At 39.7% G+C, this 23,775-nt stretch overlaps 1 protein-coding gene and 1 long non-coding RNA gene across 2 annotated transcripts; one reads left to right on the plus strand and one right to left on the minus strand.

Moving 5' to 3' along the window:
- Positions 1-3,855: 3,855 nt before the first annotated feature.
- LOC104244781 (uncharacterized) lies at positions 3,856-5,969 on the minus strand. The gene is made up of 3 exons (XR_715577.2): positions 5,608-5,969; positions 5,096-5,247; positions 3,856-3,970 (listed from the first exon to the last, which is right to left on the minus strand). It is a non-coding gene; the product is annotated as an uncharacterized lncRNA (long non-coding RNA).
- Positions 5,970-21,942: 15,973 nt separating this feature from the next.
- On the plus strand, positions 21,943-23,324 carry LOC138878508 (filament-like plant protein 1). The gene is made up of 2 exons (XM_070158192.1): positions 21,943-22,512; positions 22,767-23,324. Exons 1-2 carry the CDS (start codon positions 21,943-21,945, stop codon positions 23,322-23,324), a joined length of 1,128 nt encoding a protein of 375 aa, XP_070014293.1.
- The last annotated feature ends 451 nt before the right edge of the window (positions 23,325-23,775 follow it).

The following is a 23,775-nucleotide window of genomic DNA, read 5'->3' on the forward strand; positions in this document are numbered from 1 at the left end:
TATAACATATTATTATTTAGGCATCATATTAATTTCTATGTTTAATTATTAAATTCGGTTAACTTTGAAAGCACACATCAATGAAAATTTATTGTAAGACGATTAAGAAAATAACTATCATATTTACTAAAAAAAATCTCTCATAGGAATATTTTAATAGATGGTATATTTATCATTTTACAATTTGTACTAAACAAATAATCACTTACCTATAATTTTAATAAAGTAAGGTTGAAATAATATTCATATAATAAAAAAAATCGTAAAATCTGAAAAATCCGACAAAACCGAACTAATTCAAACCGATATAGCTGATTTAATTTGATTTTGATAAAAATCGCATCAACTCAATCCATGTACACCTCTATGTAAAATCGATGCTTATGCATTTGTTTATTAAATCAATCTTATTGAACTTTTACACTATTAGATCACCACCTTAATATAACAATAACTAAATTGCTCGTATATAATAAGTAAATCTTACACCTAAAAAATCAAACATATAATCTATCACTATAATATATTAAATTATATTGACAATCAGTATATATAAATTGAAATCCAAAACTAATATTTAGAAACGTCGTGGCGATTAAGGGCGATCGGTAGCAGAAAGCTGAGACTGAGCGGTAGGGGCATCAGTGGACCACGGCCAGGATTATTGGTGTTTATTGATTTGGAGAAAGCATACGATAGGGTTCCTAGGGAGGTCTTATGGAGCTGCTTAGAGGATAAAGGGGTCCCGATGGAATATATTAGGGTGATTAAAGACATGTATGATGGAGCTAAGACTCGGGTTAGGACAGTAGGAGGCGACTCTGAACATTTTCCAGTTAGTACGGGGTTGCACCAAGGGTCTGCGCTCAGCCCATTCCTATTTGCCCTGGTGATGGATGCACTGACTCATCATATTCAAGGGGAGGTGCCATGGTGCATGCTATTTGCCGATGACATTATTCTAATTGACTAAACACGAGGCGGCGTCAACGAGAGGCTAGAGATTTGGAGACATGCTCTTGAGTCTAAAGGTTTCAAGTTGAGCAGGACGAAGACAGAATACCTCGAGTGCAAATTTGGAGTTGAGCCGACGGAAACGGGAGTTGAAGTGAGGCTTGACTCTCAAGTCATTCCCAAGAGGGGTAGTTTCAAGTACCTTGGATCGGTTATCCAGGGGATCGGGGAGATTGACGAGGATGTCACACACCGTATAGGGGTGGGGTGGATGAAGTGGAGGTTAGCGTCGGGAGTCTTGTGTGACAAGAAAGTGCCACCGTTACTAAAAGGTAAGTTTTATAGAGCAGTGGTTAGGCCTGCCATGTTATATGGAACTGAATGTTGGCCGGTAAAGAACTCACACATCCAGAAGATGAAAGTAGCAGAGATGAGGATGTTGAGGTGGATGTGCGGGCATACAAGGATGGATAAGATTAGGAATGAAGATATTCGAGAGAAGGTGGGTGTGGCCCCCATGGAGGACAAGATGCGGGAAGTACGACTCAGATGGTTCGGACACATTCAGAGGAGGAGCACTGATGCACCGGTGAGGAGGTGTGAGCGACTGGCGGTAGTGGGCACGCGGAGAGGTAGAGGACGACCTAAGAAGTATTGGGGTGAGGTGATCAGACAAGACATGGCGAGACTTAGGATTACTGAGGACATGGCCCTTGACAGGGAATTATGGAGGTCGAGTATTAAGGTTGTAGGTTAGGGGAGAGTTGTGAATATTTCTACAGCACAATAGAGTGAGACTAGCCAGTTCGGAGTTAGAATAAGAATGTCATTGGTCGTCTAGTGATGCAGGGCTTTACCTGCTAGTTTTTACTATACCAGCCATCTTTTTCGTATTTCATATTCGGTACTTCATATCTATTGTATTGTATTGCTGTTATTTTACTATGCATTTTTATGGTACTAATATATCGGCTTTTGTTGCTTTTTGAGCCGAGGGTCTCCTGGAAACAGCCTCTCTACCCTTCGGGGTAGGGGTAAGGTCTGCGTACATATTACCCTCCCCAGACTCCACTTGTGGGATTATACTGGGTTGTTGTTGTTGTTGTTGACTTGTATCTACTGGCAAACCTTCTAATTTTCCTTTCTCTTCTTCCTTAATTGTTTTCCTCTCCATTATCTCCGATAGCTCGGCCGTACTTCCACTTTTGCATCTGGTCAATTTTCAAGGAGAAAACAAAATTGTGCCTTTTTCCCCCTCTGGTCTATATACCAAGCTTTTGAGACATGTTTTATGTCCGTGGAAATATAATTAGGATTACATATTACTCTAATAGTATTTTTTTATGTATGTTAATTTTTTTCTTCTTATTTAAATTCTATGTCCTATGAAAAATCAGCATACGAAATGAAACGGAAGAAGTAAGATATATATTGTAGGACGAATGTTGATTCTTTCAACAAAAACATAATTTTTTTCCCCTCACCTTATTGTGTGCAGATTATAGTTATCCACTATTTAAAAAATAGGAATTAGCGATGGCTAAATTTTGTAGCTAACAGAAAAATTCGTTGCTAATCTTTTTATCCTTTTAGCGATAGATTATCAAGAAATTATGTTAGTTACAAGCGACTTAGTGACAGATTAACAACGAAGTTCGTAGCCAATTTTAGTTCCTTTTGTAGTGATATATCTGATTTTCTCGTACTAACGGATAAGTGGAAATCTTACTCATGATCTTGAGAGCTTTAAGAGTTCAAAAAACAAGTTGAGAGATGATCTGATTTAATTGAATGACCGATAGTTTTCTTTTAGAATATGGGCTTTTGCTCGTTTAACTCCTTATGCATAGGGTGTTCATAAAAATCCGAAAACCCGAAAATCAAACCAAACCGATCAAAAAAATCGATACTTTTTGGTTTGGTTTTGGTTTTGAAATTTAAAAACCGATCAAATTTAGTTTGGTTTTGGTTTTAATTAAATAAAATCGAACCAAACCGAATATAGGAGTAGCTATTTTAAATGTATTATTACACCTATATGTATGTATACTTTTATACAAAGTTTTAAAAATTACAGTAAATATTAATCGTTTGCACTTTTAGTACAGTTCTTTACCTTTACATTCTAGTTTAATTGGTAGTTTTCTTTTGTTAAGTGTAAGAATCTATTTCCTGTTAAAAATAATATATTTTTAATTGAGTTCTTAAATTATTCATCACTGTTTAATTCAATTATCATCAATATATTTTGGTAAATAATAGATTTCTCAAAGGGCAATTGATTTGATAGTGTTACGTTGAAAATGTGGTCGCCGAAATGTGTGTTTGGTAGTGTATGTCTTATATTTAAGAAAAAACCGACAAATAACCGAAAAACCCGAAAAACCGACATACCGAATCGAGAAAAAACCGACTTAATTGGTTTGGTTTGGTTCTAATATTTGAAAAATCGACTTACTTGGTTTGGTTTCTTTTTAGAGAAAAACCGATCCAAACCGAACCATGAACATCCCTACAGTTATGCAGTTGATTCTTGAGGTCATTCTGGAATCCCTAACACTTAACAAATGGGCTGTGAACGTTTTGGTTGTATAAGGTTACTAGTAAATTTGCCGCGCTTTGTGCGGTCTCAAAAATAAATTAATAAAATATATAAAAAATCCTTTGTAATTTTATTTCTGTAATTTAAAAAATTATAGTACATTTAAATGTTATTCGATTAATTATTTCCAAAAAAGAGAATAATTGAAGGGAAAAACGGAATGATAATTATAAATGTGTTTCTTAGGGATAAATATGCCAAATTACGCGACCCCCCCCCCCCCACACACACATATATATATATATATATATATATGAATAAATGAATAAATTTGCAAAGTACACTGTTCCATATAAATACTTGTGCACAGTCTTTACAAAGGTGAGATTGTCGGTAAACATAACCAATTGAAAAAGAAAGATTACATATGACCATCATGTGCCAAGATTTCAGCCGTAAATATGTCCTATGAACCTAAAAAAATGATCAAATATGTTAGGATACTACCACAAAAATAAGATTGTCGTTGAACCTCACCAATTGAAAAAGAAAAAATACACATAATCAACATCCGTCAAAATTATGTCTCCCGAACCGAAAAAATAACCAAATATGCTAGGATATGTGTTTGTAATATGTGCGACTTATATTATGCTATCCTATAAAACTATTAAAAAAAATTAAGACATATGCAAGCATGAAATGAGTACAAAAGAAGTAAGTGAATGAAAAATAAAACGAATAGAGGTAGAATTGGGTGCTGGGGAGAAGGATATAAAGATAATTAATTACTAATTAAAAGACAACTATATTAAAATATGAGTGTAGGAAGAAAATAATGCATATGTTTAAACGAGGAAGAAGAATGAAACTAATAAGAAGGAAGAGGATGCGTTAGGAATGAAGGAGACATTTCGGAAAAGAGTATAAATGGTATAATAAAAATGAAAGAAATTAATGACATATTGGGCTATTAAAAATAATATAAATGAAAAATGAGGGAAAAGAAGTAAAAAAAGGAGAAAAAATAATAATGATGACCATACAAAAATTCTTAAGATGAAATATTTATCAAAATTGAATTGCTCATACAACCTCTATCTTGACCAATACGTTAAGATTTAATGTAAAATTTTAAACGATGAATGCAACAAAAAGACTTTTAGATGAAGTATGCAGTAGGTATTTTTTCTAGTTTGTCATTATTGGAGTTTTAATATTTCTAGAGATAGTTGATCCTTTCTAGACATTTTTCTTGTCTTTTGCCTTTCCTCTTGTTCTTCTCCTTCTTCTTTTTTTTTTTTTTTTGACTTTTTCTTTCTTATTTATCTATCCATTCATTTTTTTTAATAAAATTATCAAATGTCAAAATATTAAACTCAAATATAATTCTCAAAAAAATAGTCCAAAAATGTTAAGCTACTGATATTGCGGAGTTTTGAATACTGAATCTCGTATGAGAACATGAAAAACATTTGGAATATTGGTTCACACTTTAAAATATTACATAATACAAAAAGGAAGAAGGTGTAAGAGCAATGGAAACACTAATATTAAAAATATTAAGATTGAAGAGTAAGTAAATATTATAAAAAGTACCTCAAGCGTATCATTTGTTCCTCTCATAATCTGTCATAATTAAGGTTGGGGTTGCATTTTTCAATGTCATTAGCTACATAGATCACGTAACTGAATAGAAATATTTCTTGAAATCATATCCATGTAATTGCTCCATATCCTCTAGTGCTATCCTGTAAAATAAATCAAAAGGAGCAATAACTTGCTATTTCAAAAAATAAGTGAGTGTATTTTTTTGTTCTATCACATAATCAATGTTGGACTTGAATGTTGACGTTGCCATACTTATGTGAGAAGTAACAGAGAGCTAGCTTGAGGAAAAAATTTATTTCATGTACTAACTCGAAAGAGATCTTAAAATGACATTAGATACAATTTCTGATCACTTTCTAAAAGTTCAATCATGATTAATCAAGCAAGATTGTCGCACTGAAGCCCCATAATACTTTTTAACTAATGTTATAAAATACTTAAATGACGGTCAATGCATCAACAAAAAGTTTGTAATGGATTAAAGTAAGAATCGAACTTACCTAAATATCGCGATAAATATATCCATATGATGAAAATATTTTAACCCTTTAGTCATTAAAAAGTGCAATCATCAAAAGCAGGGCATTAAAAGAATGGGAAGAGAACTTAGAACATGAAATCTATCAGTAAATGCATAGCACAATTCCTGATGCAACATATATGTTGCCAGCAAAACGTGATTTGTCCTTTTCTTTCTTGGAAGTTTGAACTCTAACTCCCTAATAATATTTTTCTTGCAAATCTAATTCTGAGTTCAAAAGCTTCTTCTTCTCTTCTTTTTCTTTTTTTTTTGGTCGATGTATATATGTTATTTGTATTAAGTTTTATAAAGAATAAACTGGGTGAAAGGTTGGTTATTATGAGGAGGAGTGGTGTATTAATTGCCACCATTATATTCATTATGTAATTTACTCATTATGACATCCTTTGAAACTGCTACCGTTATTTTTAGTAATTGTTGCAACCGTTCCATGTTTATTGGAAACCGTTCCATCTTTATTGGAAGAACACAACTCTTGAGTTTTTAAATCACAATAAAGAACAAAATTGTAGGAAAAAGATTGGGAAAATACAAAAATACATGAAAAAAGATAAATAAGAATATTCATCTATGGGATGTGCCACATCAGACTTCTATGTCCCTATTTTATATATTTATATAGATTCCTGAATGGAATTTTTATATACCTATACACTATTGGAAACTTTATTACCCTCCATACTCAAGTTTCAATTTAATACCTTCTATATACAAATTTACTAATTATATACACTTTAGGAATTAAATGAGTATTCTTTTATATTAGGAATCAATTATTTTCCATCGTTATTCTCTCTCCCTTATGCGCTCTCTCTCTCTCCGTCTCCCTCTCTCTCTCTCTCTCATGCGCTCTCTCTCTCTCTCTCTCTACGTCTCTCTCTATCTCTCAATCCCTAATTCCAGTAATATAGTGCAAAGGAAAAGAGAGCAGCAATTCCACCATTGACAGCCATTAAAAAGCTTTGAATTCGAATTTGGGTTTTCAAAAACATTATTTGTTTGAATTGGGTGTTGTTGCAAACAATTGGAAATTCTATCTACGTCTCTCTCTATCTCTCAATCCTCAATTCCAGTAATGTAAAGCAAAGGAAAAGAGAGTAACAATTCCACCATTGACCGCCATTAAAAAACTTTGAAGCTTTGAATTCGAATTTGGGTTTTCAAAAATCATTATTTGTTGGGATTGGGTGTTATTGCAAACAATTGGGAATATGGTTTGGAGTTTATATCTCAATTTTGAGGGTGTTTTGGTGAAGATTAGACTTGATTTTGGCTGAATTTCAGATTGAAACTCGATCATACATTATACTCTGAAAGTTGAACAATATTTGTATAAAAGTTGAACAATATTTGTATAAGAATATTGATGAAAGTTGAACAATATTGTGTTGTTTTATATATTTTTTTTAATTTAAATATTGATGAAAGTTGAACAATATTTGTATAAAAATTCTATTTAAGTTGTATGATATTGTAGTTGTATATAACTGGGTAAAAGTAATGTTTGAAAGTTATAGATAAGTTGTATAATATATAATTAGTTGTATGAAATTTATTTTTACTATGTATAAATCATATACAAAATATACAAAAGACGTATTGTATCAAATTGTATTTAAGCGGTATGATATTGTAGTTGTATATAACTGGACAGAAATAATGTATGAAAGTTACAGATAAGTTGTAGATATAACTGTATGCAACAACAACAACAACAACAATATAATCCCACTTAGTGGGGTCTGGGGAGGGTAGTGTGTACGCAGACCTTACCCCTACCCTAGGGTAGAGAGACTGTTTCCAAAATAGACCCCCGGCATCCTTCCCTCCAAGAATTTCCCACCTTGCTCTTGGGGAGACTCGAACTCACAACCTCTCGGTTGGAAGTGGGGGTTGCTTACCATTAGAGCAACCCCTCTTGTCTTAGATATAACTGTATGATATAAATTATTTCAACTTTTCATTTTTTATAGTGTGAATATCTGTATTCATTGTCTTTTAATTAGATGTAATTTCTAGCTTGTGTAAATAGAATTGTTTCTACTTTGTTTGAGATGTACTGTAGTGAGAATTTTATTGAGTCTTAATTCTTATGATTCTCTGTTTTTTTCATTATCATGTTGAATTTCTACCTCATTGTTTTTTACTTCCATTTGTTTTCTTGGGTTGGTTAAGCTACATATATAAGTTGGTGTATTGGTTTGCATTACGCAGCTAAAAGTTTAAAAAGTACTTTATGCTGATTTGATATGGTACAAAATTTTAAAAAGAAAAAAGTGAAATTGCTGGAAATTTAGTTGTTCATGGTCTCACGTAGAGAGGTTGACAAAATTAAATGAAAGAACAAAATTTCTGTAGCTATTTCCATCCCTTGTACAATTTTTAGCCTCTCAATATACTCATTATACTCATGGGAGGATATTGTTTGTACATGTTGAAGCAAGAAATTAAAGAAGGGATTTCAACTATTTACCAAAAATTCTGGAGAGTAGAGAGAGAAGAGGAGAGAAAAAAAATGTAACTAAATCCCTTGATTGAAGACACTAATAATGGATTGAGAGATTTTTAAGGTGGAATGTATATATTTTGTGAATAAAACTTGTTTAGGCCTGATAATTAACTAAACAGGGACATTTAGAGTAATAAAGTTTCCAATAGTGTATAGGTATGTAAAAATCTCTTCTTGAATTGGTCTTTAACCTGTAATTTGTATATATAAAGGACCTGTTTGGCCATAGATTTTGCCAAAATAAATTTGGATTTTATTTGGCAAACACATGTTTGGCCATAGATTTTGCCTACATTTTGGCAAAATCCCAAATCCCAAAACCAGCTCAATAGCTGGTTTTAGGCCAAAATATCACTATTACATTTTTTAAAAATTACCCAAACTTTTGTATTTTATAAAAGAGCCCACTATTTATTATTTTGTAACAATGTTACTTCATCTTCTCGGTCTGATAGTGTATCATGTAGTTCATTATAAAAATGATAATTTTGTACCAAATTTATTTATATTCAGAACTATGGTTTGGGATAATATAATGAATGTTATTGATAATGGTACTGTTGGGTATTTGTGATAGTTTTTAGAACTTGTGAGTATAAATCATGTTTTATGTTTTTCCAAAATAAATTTAGAAAATATATTTTGAAAACTAATGTCCCAGTACATTTTCATCTTCAAACCAAACTTCACCGGGATCAAATTTTTCAAAACAAATTTTAGAACTTATGTCAAACGCTAGCAATACACCAGTGAGAATCACAGCGAGTAACTATGACCGAGCGAGCAATGTATCATCTTATCAAAGCCTCTCTTTAGTGCAAGTCATTGTATATACAAAAAATAACCTTATAAAGATCTCATGTATTTTATTAATCAAATATAGGTATTTTCTAGACGAGTCTCGGGTCTCGGGAGCAAGATAGGCTAAAAACGTATCAAAATGGATTGGCGGGACACAAGTATCATGGGACTCATATATATATGTCCTAATCTATGCATTCATTTAGGGCATCGTCCAAAGAACTTTTGTATTGGAACAGAAATAGCTAAATAAGTCCATTTTTAATACTTAAGTACTCAAAATGTCAACTCATTGTAAAGTCTACAAAATATATATTGTCACGACTCGAATTTTCCATTCTCGGGAGTCGTGATGACGCCTACTATTGTGAGCTAGGCAAGCCGACTTTTGATCAAATTACCCTTTTTCCCATTTTAATCCTTTACAAAAAATTTTGAGCAATAACTTAAAGACAACGAAATTTATATCAAGCGGAAGAAAAATAAAAAAAATTACTGAGTACAACCAATACAACTGTTTAAACAAGACTACCCAGAACTGGAGTCACAGCTTCACAGACAGTCTAAGAGTACTACAAATAAAGGTCTGAAAGAAATAAAAGATACACCGTTTCTAAAATAAGTAAAGGAAATAGGATAAAGGAAAGATAGGAGGTGACGCTAAGGCCTGCAGACGCCTGTAGGACTACCTCGGGTCACCTGATGAACAAGAAACTGCAATCTCACTGCGGTCTGAAGTCTACAACACTGGGATCTGCACAAAAGAGTGCAGAGTGTAGTATCAGCACAACCGACCCCATGTGTTGGTAAGTGCCCAACCTAATCTCGGCGAAGTAGTGACGAGGCTGGGACCAGACTACCAAATAAACTTGTGCAATTAAATCATATACAGTGAAAATAGAAACAGATAATCACAATTAAAATTGGGTGGGGGAAAAAGGCTGCGGGAAGTAACAGATAACAACAGAATATCAAGAGGAATATAAAAAAACCAAAATCCAATTACTAACAAGGATAGAGAAAACAAATGCAGAGTTCACTTTCATTTCACATCTCGTTGCACGCGTGCAACCCGATCCCATTTCATGTATCTCGTTGCAGGCGTGCAACCCGATCCCATTTCAAATATCTCGTTACAGGTGTGCAACCCGCTCCCATTTCACATATCTCGTTGCAGGCGTGCAACTCGCTTCCATTTCATATATCTTGTTGCAGGCGTGCAACCCGCTCCTATTTCATATCTCTCCGTGGCGGCGTGCCACACGATCCCATTTACAAATCAACAACAATCACAAAAGAATCCCGGTAAGGGAACAATTATATTTTAACAACATCCCGGCAAGGGAATAATAATATCAAGACAACATCCCGTCATGGGAACAATAATGATAATAACATCCCGGCAAGGGAACAATAATGATAATAACAAGTGAAACGCAATAAACCGCAACGGAGTCATAACAATTACAATACAAGACTCACGAGCATGCTTGACACTGACGTATAGATACTCGTCACCATGCCTATATGTCGTACTTCACAATTAGCACGTAGCAAATAAGACACGACTCCTAGTCCCTCAAGCTAAGGTTAGACCAAACACTTACTTCGATGCCACGAACACAATTCAAGCCTCTACTATCGCTTTACCTCGTGATTCCACCATCAATTCGCTCGTATCTAGCCACAAGTTACTTAATTACATCAATAAGTGCTAAATAAATCAATCCTAATGCATGAAAATGAGTTTTCTAAAGTTTTACCCAAAAAGTCAAAAATCGCCCCCAAGCCCACATGGTCAAAACTCGAGGTTCGACCAAAACCCAATTACCCATTCCTCCACGAACCCAAATATATAATTTATTTTGAAATCGAACCCCAAATCGAGGTCCAAATCTCCAATTTTTGAAAAACCTAGGTTCTACCCAAAACACCCAATTTCCCCTATGAAAATCATTGATTTTGAATTGAAATCATGTGAAAAGATATTAATGATTGAAGAAAGCGAGTTAAAATTGACTTACAATCGATTTGGAAGAAGAGTTGTCTTTGAAAAATCGCCCAAGAGTGTTTTGGTTTTGAAAGAGTGTGAAAAATGAAAAAATTTCGGCTAAGTTATAAAATTGCTGGTTACAGATGTCGCAATTGCGACCAGGGTTCGCAATTGCGAACCCAGACTTCTGCTAAGTTGGGAATTGCGAAGAATGCGTCGCATTTGCGACGACTGGCTAAAAGGGGAGGCATTGCATTTGCGATCAATTCCTCGCATTTGTGAGGTAGCTGGCGTGGGCCATTGTTCGCATTTGCTACAAGGCCTTCGCATTTGCGAAGACTGCAGGGCCTGCACTGAAACAGCTAAAAACCAGCAATTCTCCAAGTCCAAAATCCACCCCGTGGCCTATCTAAAACTCACCCGAGCCCTCGGGGCTCCAAATCAAATATGAACACCAATCTAAAAACATTATATCGACCCGCTCGTGCATTCAAATCACTAAAATAACATCAACAACTATGAATTTAGCATCAAAATCATGAAATTTCTTAAGAACTTCAAATTTTCTAATTTTTCTCAAAACGATCCGATTCACGTCATTTCAAATCCATTTCTTACCATATTTCACAAATTCGACTCAAATCACATATAAGACCTCTACCGGGCACCGGAACCAAAATACGGGCCCGATACCATCGAGTTTTAAACTCATTTCATTTCCAAAACTCATAAATAATTTGAGAATTTTTTAAAAAAATTCATTTCTTGGGCTTGGGACCTCAAAATTCGATTCCGGGCATACGCCCAAGTCCCATATTTTCCTACAGACCCTCTGGGACCATCAAATCACGGGTCCAGGTCTGTTTACTCAAAATGTTGACCAAAGTCAACTTAAACTCATTTTAAATGCAAAATTCATCATTTTCACAGATTTTCACAAAATGGCTTTCCGGCTACGCGCTCGGATTGCGCATGCAAATCGAGGTGATGCTGAAAGAGGTTTTTGAGGCCTCAGAATGCAGAATTTACTTTTAAAACAAGTGATGACCTTTTGAGTCATCACATCCTCCACCTCTAAAACAACCGTTCGTCCTCGAACGAACAGAAGAAGGAAGTACCTGAGTCGGGGAAAAGATGGGGATAACAACTCCCCATATCGGACTCGGACTCCCAGGTCTATGCCTCAGCGGGTTGACCTCTCCACTGAACACGAACAGAAGGAAAACTCTTCGATCTTAACTGAAGAACCTGCCGGTCTAGAATAGCTACCGGCTCCTCCTCATAAGAAAAGTCCTTGTCCAACTAGACAGTACTGAAATCGAACACGTGAGATGGATCACCGTGATATTTCCGACGCATGGACACATGACACACTGGATGCACGGCTAATAAGCTCGGTGGCAACGCAAGTCTGTAAGCCACCTCTCCCACTCGATCAAGAATCTCAAACGGGCCAATGAACCTAGGGCTAAGCTTCCCCTTCTTCCCAAATCTCATCACTCCCTTCATAAGCAATACTCGAAGCAATACCCGCTCACCGACTATGAATGCCAAATCACGAAGCTTACGATCGGCATAACTCTTTTGCCTGGACTGAGTTGTACGTGAAGCCTATCCTGAATAATCCTAACCTTGTCCAAGGCATCCTGAACTAGATCCATACCCAACAACCGAGTCTCCCCCGGCTCAAACCATCCAACCGGCGACCGACACCGCCTACCATACAAAGCCTCATACGGAGCCATCTAGATACTCGACTGGTAGCTATTGTTGTAGGAAAACTCTGCTAAAGGCAAAAACTGATCCCACGAGCCTCCAAAGTCAATGACACAAGCTCGGAGCATATCCTCCAAAATCTGAATAGTCCGCTTGGACTGCCTGTCCGTCTGAGGTTGAAACGTTGTGTTCAACTCAACCCGTGTGCCCAACTCTCACTGAACTGCTCTCCAGAAATGTAAGGTAAAATGCGTACCTCGGTCTGAAATGATAGACACGGGCACACCATGAAGACGAACAATCTCCTGGATATAGATCTCAGCTAACCTCTCGGAAGAGTAGGAGACTACCACAGGAATGAAATGTGCTGACTTGGTTAGCCTATCAACAATAACCCACACTGCGTCGAACTTCCTTTGAGTCTGTGGGAGTCCAACAACGAAGTCCATAGTGATCCACTCCCACTTCCACTCGGGAAGCTCAATCCTCTGAAAGAACCTACCAGGTCTCTGATGCTCTTACTTAACCTGCTGACAATTCAAACCCCGAGACACATATGCAGCGATATCCTTCCTCATTCTCCTCCACCAATAATGCTGCCACAAATCCTAATACATCTTAGCGGCGCCCGGATGAATAGAGTACCGGGAACTATGGGCCTCCTCTAAAATCAACTCTCGGAGTCCATCTATATTAGGCACACAAACTCGACCCAGCAATCTCAAAACTCCATCATCACCTAAGGTAACCTGCTTGGAACCTCCGTGCTGCACCGTGTCTCTAAGGAAACACAGATGGGGATCATCATACTGCCGATCATGGATACGCTCCAATAAGGAAGAACGATCGACTGTGCAAGCTAACACACGGCTGGGCTCTGAAACATCCAACCTCACGAACTGATTGGCCAAAGCCTGAACATCCAAAGCAAGCGGTCTCTCACCGACCGAAATATAGGCAAGACTGCCCATACTGGCTGACTTCCTACTCAAAGCATGGACCACCACATTGGCCTTTCCCGAATGATATAAGATGGTGATATCATAGTCCTTTAATAGCTCTAACCACCTTCTTTGCCTCAAATTTAGCTCCTTCTGCTTGAACAAATACTGCAGACTCTTGTAATCCGTGAACACCTTACATGCTACGCCATACAGATAATGCCTCCAAATCTTCAACGCGTGAACAATGGCTGTCAACTCCAAATCATGAACTAGATAGTTCTTCTCATGAATCTTCAACTGTCGTGAAGCATAGGCAATGACCTTGCCATCCTGCATCAACATCGCACCAAGTCCAATATAAGATGCATCACAATAAACTGTATAAAGCCCTGAACCTGTGGGCAAAACCAACACCGGTGCCATAGTCAGAGCTGTCTTGAGCTTCTGGAAAGCTCGTCTTACACTCGTCTGACCATCTGAACTGGGCACCCTTCTGGGTCAACTTGGTCATCGAGGCTGCGATAGATGAAAACCCCTCTACAAACCGACGATAGTAGCCTACCAATCCCAAGAAACTCCGGATCTCTGTAGCTGATACTGGTCTAGGCCAGTTCTTGACTGCCTCTAAATCTTCTTTGGATCAACCTGAATACCCTCTGCTGATACAACATGACCCAGGAATGCAACTGACTATCCCTCAAAGTCTGAAGAACCAATCTAAGATGCTGCTCGTGCTCCTCCCGGCTATGGGAATAGATCAAAATATCATCAATGAAGACTATCACGAACAAATCCAAGTAAGGCCTAAACACTCGGTTCATCAAATCCATAAAAGTTGTTGGGGCATTTGTCAACCCAAATGACATCACCAAGAACTCATAATGCCCCTACCGAGTGCGAAAAGCTGTCTTAGGGACATCGAATGCCCTAATACTCAACTGATGGTAGCCAGATCTCAAGTCAATCTTCGAGAATACCTTGGCACCCTGAAGCTGATCAAATAAATCATCAATCCTCGGCAATGGATACTTATTCTTGATTGTAACCTTGTTCAATGGCCGATAATCAATACACATTCTCATCGATCCATCATTCTTCTTAACAAACAACATCGGCGCACCCCAAGGAGAAACACTCGGTCTAATAAAACCTTTCTCAAGCAAGTCTTGCAACTGCTCCTTCAACTCTTTCAACTCAGTCGGGGCCATACGATACGGCGGGATAGAAATGGGATGAGTGCCCAGAACCAAATCAATGCAAAAGTCAATATCCCTGTTGGGTGGCATACCCGGCAGGTCTGAAGGGAATACCTCAGGAAACTCACGAACAATGGGCACAGAATCAATAGAAGGGACCTCAGCACTAGAATCACGAAATATGCCAAATAGGCCAAATACCCCTTCTCGACCATACGCCGAGCCTTTATGTAAGAAACAACACTACGAGTGGAATGACCAGGAGTCCGTCTCCACTCTAAATGAGGCAAACCTGGCAAGGCTAAGGTCATAGTCTTGGCATAACAGTCCAAGATAGCGTGGTAAGGTGATAACCAGTCCATCCCCCAATATGACACCAAAATCAACCATGTCTAGAAGAAGCAAATCTACACGAGTCTCAAGACCCCCAATCATAACTATACATGAATGATGGACTCGACCTACCACAATAGCATCACCCACTGGTGTAGACACATAAATAAGAGCACTCAAAGAATCACTAGGCATGACCAGATACGGTGCAAAATAAGACGACACATAGGAGTATGTAGATCCCAGATCAAATAAAACTGAATCATCTTTGCTACAAACTAGAACAGTACCTGTGATAACTACATCGGAAGCCTCAGCCTCAGGCTTGGATGGAAGAGCATAACATCGGGGCTGGGCCCCACCACCCTGAACTACATCTTTGGGATGGCCTACTGCTGGCTAGCCTCCACTTCTAACGGCCTGAGCTCCATCTCTAATACCTCTACCTCTACCTCTAGCATCTATACCCCTACCTCTAGCTGGCTAGGCGAGCTGTGGAACACTCGGTGCCTGAGTCATGGCACGTGATGCTGAGAGCTACTCGATGCTCGAGGGCAATATCTAGAAATGTGCCTCGTGTCGCCACAAGTAAAACAAGCCCTCGGCTGCTGGGACTGACGACCCTGGAAACTCTAAAGCGGCGGTGCACTGATAGGAGTTGGTGGTGCACTGTAGGTCTGTTGATCCGAATACTGCATATAAGAGCCATGGCCGCCTGAAGCACCATGAAAAACCTGAAAGGTTGACTAAAAAGGCCTAGGAGCATGGACTCTACCATACAAATCTCTACCTCTATACGAGATACCACTGAATCGGCCTGAATGATGAGGCCTCTTATCAGACCCCTAACCACCTCCTTGCGATAGAACCATCTCAACTCTCTTGGCCACATTAATCGCCTCCTAGAAAGAAATCTCACTCCTTGTCTCCTTGGCCATTTGAAGCCGAATAGGCTGGATAAGTCCCTCAATGAACCTCCTCACCCTCTCTCTCTCTCTCGGTGGGAAGTATGTTAAGAGCATAACGAGCCAAGTCGATGAATCTGGTCTCATAGTAAGTAACAGTCATAGAACCCTGTTAAAGACGCTCAAACTGCCTCCAATAGATCTCTTTCTGAGTAATAGGGAGAAACTTCTCCAGAAATAGCTGAGTAAACTTCTCCCAAGTCAAAGCTGGTGATCCGGCTGGCCTAGCCAAGCAATAATCTCTCCACCAAGTCTTGGCGGATCCAGACAAGCGAAAAGTAGAAAAATTGACCTCATTGGTCTCCGCTATCCCCACGTTCCTGAGAACCTCGTGACAACTGTATAAATAATCCTGGGGATCCTCAGAAGATGCACATATGAAAGTAGTAGCGAAGAGCTTGGTGAACCTGTCCAACCTCCAAAAAGCATCGGCAGACATAGCTACTCCATCACCGGTCTGAGCTACCACACTCGGCTGAACTGCTGGAGCCTAGAACTAGGGAGCTACCTGCTCCGGAGTGCGAGTAGTAGGAGTCTGAGCTCCTCCTCCAGCCTGAGAGATGACTGGGGCTACAGGAAGCAAGCCTGCCCGGGTGACACTCTCCATAAGGCCCACTAGACGGACCAGAGCATCCTGGAGTACTGGGGCAGCAATAAACCCTACTAGGCCCTAAGCTGGGCCCACCGAAACTACGGGGCCGGAACCTCATCATCAAAGTCAACCTGAGGCTCTGCCGCTGGTGCTGGTGCTGCTGCTTTAGGCTGAGCTTTGCCCCTACCTCGGCCTCTAGCACGGCCTCGCCCTCTGCCCCTCGTGGGAGTTGCTGCTGGGGGCTCGGGCTGATGGTCAATGGATGAGGAAGCGCGTGTTCTCGCCACCTGCGAAAGAACAATGTAGAAATCCAATTAGCATTGAGAAACCAAACCGCACGACATGAAAGAATAAATGTGAAGTTTTTCCTAACTCTGTAGCCTCTGGGGATAAAAATAGACGTCTCCGTACCAATCCCTCAGACTCTACTAAGCTTGTCTGTGAACTGTGAGACTCATGTAACCTAGAGCTCTGATACCAACTTGTCACGACCCGGATTTTCCACTCTCGGAAGTCGTGATGACGCCTACTAGTGTGAGCTAGGCAAGCTAACTTTGGATCAAATTACCATTTTTCCCATTTTAATACTTTACAAGAAATTATAAGCAATAACCTAAAGACAACGGAATTTATATCAAGCGGAAGAAAAATAATAAAGTCACTCAGTACAACCAATACAACTATTTAAACAAGACTACCCAAAACTGGAGTCACAGCTTCACAGACAGTCTAAGAGTACTACAAATAAAGGTCTGAAAGAAATAAAAGATACATTGTTTCTAAAATAAGTAAAGCAAACAGGATAAATGAAAGATAGGAGGTAACGCCAAGGCCTGCGGATGCCTGCAGGACTACCTCGGGTAGCCTAATGAACAAGAAATTGCAATCCCACTGCGGTCCAAAGTCTACAGCATTGGGATCTGCACAAAAGAGTGCAGAGTGTAGTATCAGTACAACCGACCCCATGTGCTGGTAAGTGCCCAGCCTAACCTCAACGAAGTAGTGACGAGGCTAGGGCCAGACAACCAAATAAGCCCGTGCAGTTAAATTATATACAACGGAAATAGAAACAAATAATCACAATTAAAATTAGGCAGGGGAAACATGCTGTGGGGAGTAACAGACAACAACAGAATATCAAGAGGAATATAAAGAAACCAAAATCCAATTACTAACAAGGATAGGGAAAACAAATGCAGAGTTCACTTTCATTTACATCTCGTTGCAGGCGTGCAACCTGATCCCATTTCACATATCTCGTTGCAGGCGTGCAACCCGCTCCCATTTCACATATCTCGTCGCAGGCATGTAACCCGCTCCTATTTCATATATCTCATCGCAGGCGTGCAACTCACTCCCATTTCATATATCTTGTTGCAGGCGTGCAACCCGCTCCCATTTCATATCTCTCCGTGGTGGCGTGCCACCTGATCCCATTTACAAATTAACAACAATCACAAAAGAATCCCGGCAAGGGAACAATTATATTTCAACAACATCCCGGCAAGGGAACAATTATAGTTCAACAACATCCTGGCAAGGGAACAATAATATCAAGACAACATCCCGGCAAGGGAACAATAATGATAATAACATCCCGGCAAGGGAACAATAATGATAATAACATGGGAAGCGCAATAAACCACAACAGAGTCATAACAATTATAATACAAAACTCACGGACATGCTTGACACCGACGTATAGAAGCTCGTCACCATGCCTATATGTCGTACTCCACAATTAACACATAGCAAATAAGACACAACTCCTAGTCTCTAGAGCTAAGGTTAGACCAAACACTTACCTCGATGCCACGAACACAATTCAAGCCTCTACTATCGCTTTACCTCGTGATTCCACCACCAATTCGCTCGTTTTTAGCCACAAGTTACTTAATTACATCAATAAGTGCTAAATAAATCAATCCTAATGCATGAAAAATGAGTTTTCTAAAGTTTTACCCAAAAAGTCAAAAATTGCCCCCGGGCACACATGGTCAAAACCCGAGGTTCGAACCTAAACCCGATTACCCATTCCCCCACGAACCCAGATATATAATTTATTTTGAAATCAGACCTCAAATTGAGGTCCAAATCCCCAATTTTTGAAAAACCTAGGTTCTACCCAAAACACCCAATTTCCCCTATGAAAATCATTGATTTGAGTTGAAATCATGTGAAAAGATGTTAATGACTGAAGAAAATGAGTTAAAATTGACTTACAATCGATTTGGAAGAAGAGTTGTCTTTGAAAAATCGCCCAAGAGTGTTTTGGTTTTGAAAGAGTGTGAAAAATGAAAGATTTTCGGCTAAGTTATAAAATTGCAGGTTGCAGATGTCGCATTTGCGGCCAGGGTTCGCAATTGCGAACCCAGACTTCTGCTAAGTTGGGAATTACGAACAACTTCTCGCATTTGCGAGTTGGGAATTGCGAAGAATGCATCGCATTTGCGAGGTAGCTGGCCTGGTCCATTGTTCGCATTTGCGACAAGGCCTTCGCATTTGCGAAATTGTATTTACGAGCCAGGCTTCGCAAATGTGAAGCCTGCAGGCCTGCACTGAAACAGCTGAAAACCTGCAATTCTCCAAGTCAAAAATCCACCCCGTGGTCTATCCAAAACTCATCTAAGCCCTCGGGGCTCCAAACCAAATATGCATACCAACCTAATAACATCATACGGACTCGCTCGTGCATTCAAATCACTAAAATATCATCAACAACTATGAATTTAGCATCAAAATCATGAAATTTCTTAAGAACTTTAAATTTTCCAATTTTCTCAAAACGATCCAATTCACGTCATTTCAAATCCGTTTCATACCAAATTTCACAGATTCGACTCAAATCACATATAAGACCTGTACCGGGCGCCAGAACAAAAATACGGGCCCGATACCATCGAGTTTTAAACTCATTTCATTTCCAAAACTCAGAAATAATTTCAGAAAATAATTTTCTTTAAAAATTTATTTCTCGGGCTTGGGACCTCGGAATTCGATTCCGGGCAAATGACCAAGTCCCATATTTTCCTTCGGACCCTTCGGGACCGTCAAATCACGGGTTCGAGTCCGTTTATCCAAAATGTTGACCGAATTAAACTCATTTTAAATGCAAAATTCATCATTTTTCACAGATTTTCACAAAATGCCTTTCCGGCTACGCTCCCGAATTGTGCACGCAAATTGAGGTGATGCTGAAAGAGGTTTTTGAGGCCTCAGAATGCTAAATTTACTTTTAAAACAAGTGATGACCTTTTGGGTCATCATATATATATATATATATATATATATATATATATATATATTGTTTGTATAAAAAGATATTGGAATCTTTTCGAACAAATCAATCAAAGAAAATGAAAGGGTAAATCTTAGCTAAGTATAATAATCTCTAGAATAAAAGATATACGAGATGAATACAACGGATAATATTTCTTGTCCTTCTCAAGAATGATCGAACAATATTGATATTTAATCGTTTTATAAGCAAGTGTTTGCAGCAAGTGTTCTTAGTTGGAAGAATGCAGAAGAGATCCCCTACAAGGTTGTCTTTACGCAATATATATAAGGGACAAACCCCTTCTAAGCCCTAAAAGACAAATCATAGAGAATATTCAAAAGAATATTCCTAATTCTATCGTCCCTTGCAGGATGTCGAGCTACGAAGATCTCGTCGCTTGTTGTACTCATTAACAGTCGTGGTCGTCCAAATTTGGACCCATGCAGTTAGTCCCTCCACTTGTTGAGGTTGCAACTTGGTGCGTCCTCGGTAAGCGAACACCACTCGCTCTTATGGAGAAATTTGGTCTTACGAGGCATTATGGCTTGGCCAATAATGGAAGGTCAGCATGCTCAACAAGACACCGGATATCGTATTTTATAAGGAAATGATGACGTCTCCACGTGCATCATCATTATGCGTGTTTTCGAGATAGGGGTTGAGGGCTTGTCGCTTCAATTTCGGTGCCACTCTGCAACCTTCCGCTCCGATTCTGGTGCCACCCAATCCTATCAATAAGTGGAGGGTTTGTTTTTTCAAAAACTCTTGGCCATTTCATTTTTGGTTATCCTTTCTCATTCCTCCTGAGTTTGTTCTAACAACCTTATGCTTCTTCTTCTTCCATCCTTCGTTCACAACCTTCTCTACTGTTTTAACACCTTTTTCATCGAAGAAATGCCAAGTACACAACGATCTCATGAGGGGGTTTCTAAGGTCGCCCCATTGTCTATGGCGCTCCCCTCTGGCGATAAAGATATGATGGTGGAGCAGGGGGATAGTTTTCCCACTGTGGAGGAGTTGCTGTCGAGACACCCCATGTCTCGAAGCGACTTCCTCAAGGATCCTCCTCCTACTCCTGCCTCCGTGCTCTCTGAAATGGAACAAGCTCACATTGACACTCTCCGTACAAAGTATAACATCCCTGCTCATGTTGACATGGATCCGGCAGGAAGGGACTTCGTGGAAATCTATAGGCCTGGGTACTGTGCTTTTTACAAGTACCCTTTCGTGATTGGTTATTCTTTCCCCCTCCTTCCGTTAGTGGAAGAGTTCTGTAGATTCTATCTAGTTTGCCCGGTGCAACTTTTACCATACATACTTAAGATACTTCTGTTATTGACAAAGTATACGGAGTTGGCGGGATGCGAGGTTACTATCCACCACCTCTTGCACCTATTCGCGCACAGCTTCCACATAGCACTATGGTGAATTTGAGGCCCCATGGAACAAAAGGGCTGGTGGTTGGGACTTACGACCAAGCGAGTCGCAAGTTTTGGCATAAGTACTTCTTTGTCAAAACCGAACATATTGTTTCCGACCCCGCCAGGTTCCCAGAGCGGTGGAATGAGACTCGTAAGTGTCGCCACTTATTTTACTCTTTCTTTTCCTCTTCATTCATTATAGAGTTTGTTTGCTTCTCGTTTGCAGCTATGAGGCGTCCACCCCGCCCTATTGCGGGTATAAGGGATTGAGTAGCCCGTTTTTTGCCCCATGCAATTGAGACCCGAGATTGGCCCACCTTCATAAAACGTTACGGCCCCAGAGTTTCATCTGGTAAATGTTTTCCCCTATATCACTTTTTTGGTTATACAACGTCATCTATTGATTTGACTCTTCATGACGATAGGTCGAGGAGCTTCTAGGCGAAGGGCCCCAGTCCCTGTATTTCGACAAGTTGTCGCTACTGTAGGAATGTAGTTTACTTTGACTAAATCTATTCGAGGGGGTAGTCCTCAATCGGTTCAAATGGAAGGTCCCTTTCGAGATATGGTCATGAGGGAGGAAGCCTCTTCCGTACCGACCCCTCACCTCTTGGACGAATCCTCTAACGGGGACGAATCATCACTGAGAAAAAGGAGGATAGTGGAGCTTGGGAAGGATGTGGTCGTGAACATTGGCAGAAGTAGGATCGGTGTGTCGCAGACGGCACCTGTGCCCACATTTACGGCCGACGCTATTTTAGCGGGGAGGTCTCCCCAAACGGAAGGGGTTTACCTAGGAGCCGGCTCCGTACACTTCGCTGAAGGTGGCGCATCATCCAACGTCGGAGGAGGCCTACGTGTAGAAGGTGAAGGCTTAGGTTCAGATGTCGACCCGGAGGACGTTCGTGAGTTTGTAGGGCACCATAATCATGTGGAGGTCAGAGTGGAAAGGTCTGATCGTTATATAGTTGTCTTAGAGGACTACAATATGTTGTCGAACTTCGATCAAGTGGTGTATTCTTTAGATCTTCTATGTGCTACCCCCGAGAGCAAGGTGCTTAGAGCGATAAGCAACATGGAATTATCTCAGAACGTCGCCTGCATGGCCTTGCGTGTAGTTGTCTTTCTTTTCCTTTTTGTCGTTGAGTCTGCGATGTTATTGTTGACTTGTCTTTTTATCTTAACTTCTTTCTTATTGTGCCAGAACCTTATCATGGAGACCGAGCGCGAGCGCCGGGAAAGGAAGATGATGTCCATCTACAAGAAGATGTCATCCAAATATCAACAATATCGCGCTAAGCATCATGCAGTGGCTGACATTATAATCAGAACCTTGATTTTCAATTGTTCTGTGAGAGACTTAAACAGAGGGAAGACCAACTGGCGTGCAAGGTCGAGGATCTGAGGGAGCGAGATGAGGAACTTATGAAGGCCGTCGCCCGCAACAGTGAACTTGAGGCCTCCCTTAAGGTGAAGGAAGATGAGCTTGAGTTAAGTAGAGGGGTGATGGCCGAGAATGTCAACTTGCAAGCAAAGGTGGCCAGTTTGACTGCTGAATTGGGTAAGAAGGTGGTAGAGATTGATAGGCTTAAGGGTGAGCTGAGTGTCAGTGCTGATAAGCTGGCGATTGCTATTTCTGAAATGGCGGCCTTGGAAAATACCCTCCATGTCTCTAGGTCGAAGCTGACCAAAGAGAAGGAGGCATCTGAGCTTAAGGTAGCGGGGCTTGAGGGGCGTGTTAAGGAGTTGGAGACGGAGCTATCCGTACTAAACGAACAAGTGGCGTCGTTGAGAGCAGAGGATGCGAGTCGACACTCGCAACCTTCTACGTCTCATGCCTCGGTCGACCCTGTCGTGCCTCATCGTTTATACAAGTTGTGGGTTCATGCTGAGGCCCGACTTGATGTGTACAAAGCTCTTCATTAGAGTCCGCATTCTTTTTCATCACCTGTTCAAACATCATTTCGATTTTCCCCATTTCATTGTTGGAAGAACTCGTACCTTGGGATGGAAATGGGGGTGGATTGTTCATTTATTGATACATTGGGGGCCTTTAAAAGTCTTGCCCCCGATTTCCCTGATTGTTGTTACCACCCCAGTTGTTATTATTGCCATTCCAATTACCCTTATTGTTCTGATTGCCCTAATTGGAATTTTGGTTATTGTTCCCCCAATTATTATTCACTTGTTGTTGTTGATTGCTCCAATTGCCTTGGGGTCTCCATTGTTGTTGGTTGGAAGAATTTCCCCTTTGGCCTTGATAGTTGTTCACGTATTGCACCTCTTCATTCTGCCCATCATAACCATCATCTTGGAATCCACCACAATCATTGTCAAATTGATCCGAACTCCCTTGGTTCTGTTGACCTCTTTGTCT

The sequence above is a fragment of the Nicotiana sylvestris genome, chromosome 9, assembly GCF_000393655.2.
Source record: "Nicotiana sylvestris chromosome 9, ASM39365v2, whole genome shotgun sequence".
NCBI lineage: Eukaryota > Viridiplantae > Streptophyta > Magnoliopsida > Solanales > Solanaceae > Nicotiana > Nicotiana sylvestris.

Coding starts and splice junctions, on each gene's coding strand:
- LOC138878508 (XM_070158192.1), top strand. CDS start 21,943: ATGGAAGGTCCCTTTCGAGATATGGTCATGAGGGAGGAAGCCTCTTCC. Junction 22,513..22,766: donor TCGCCTGCATGGCCTTGCGT/GTAGTTGTCTTT, acceptor AGACTTAAACAG/AGGGAAGACCAACTGGCGTG.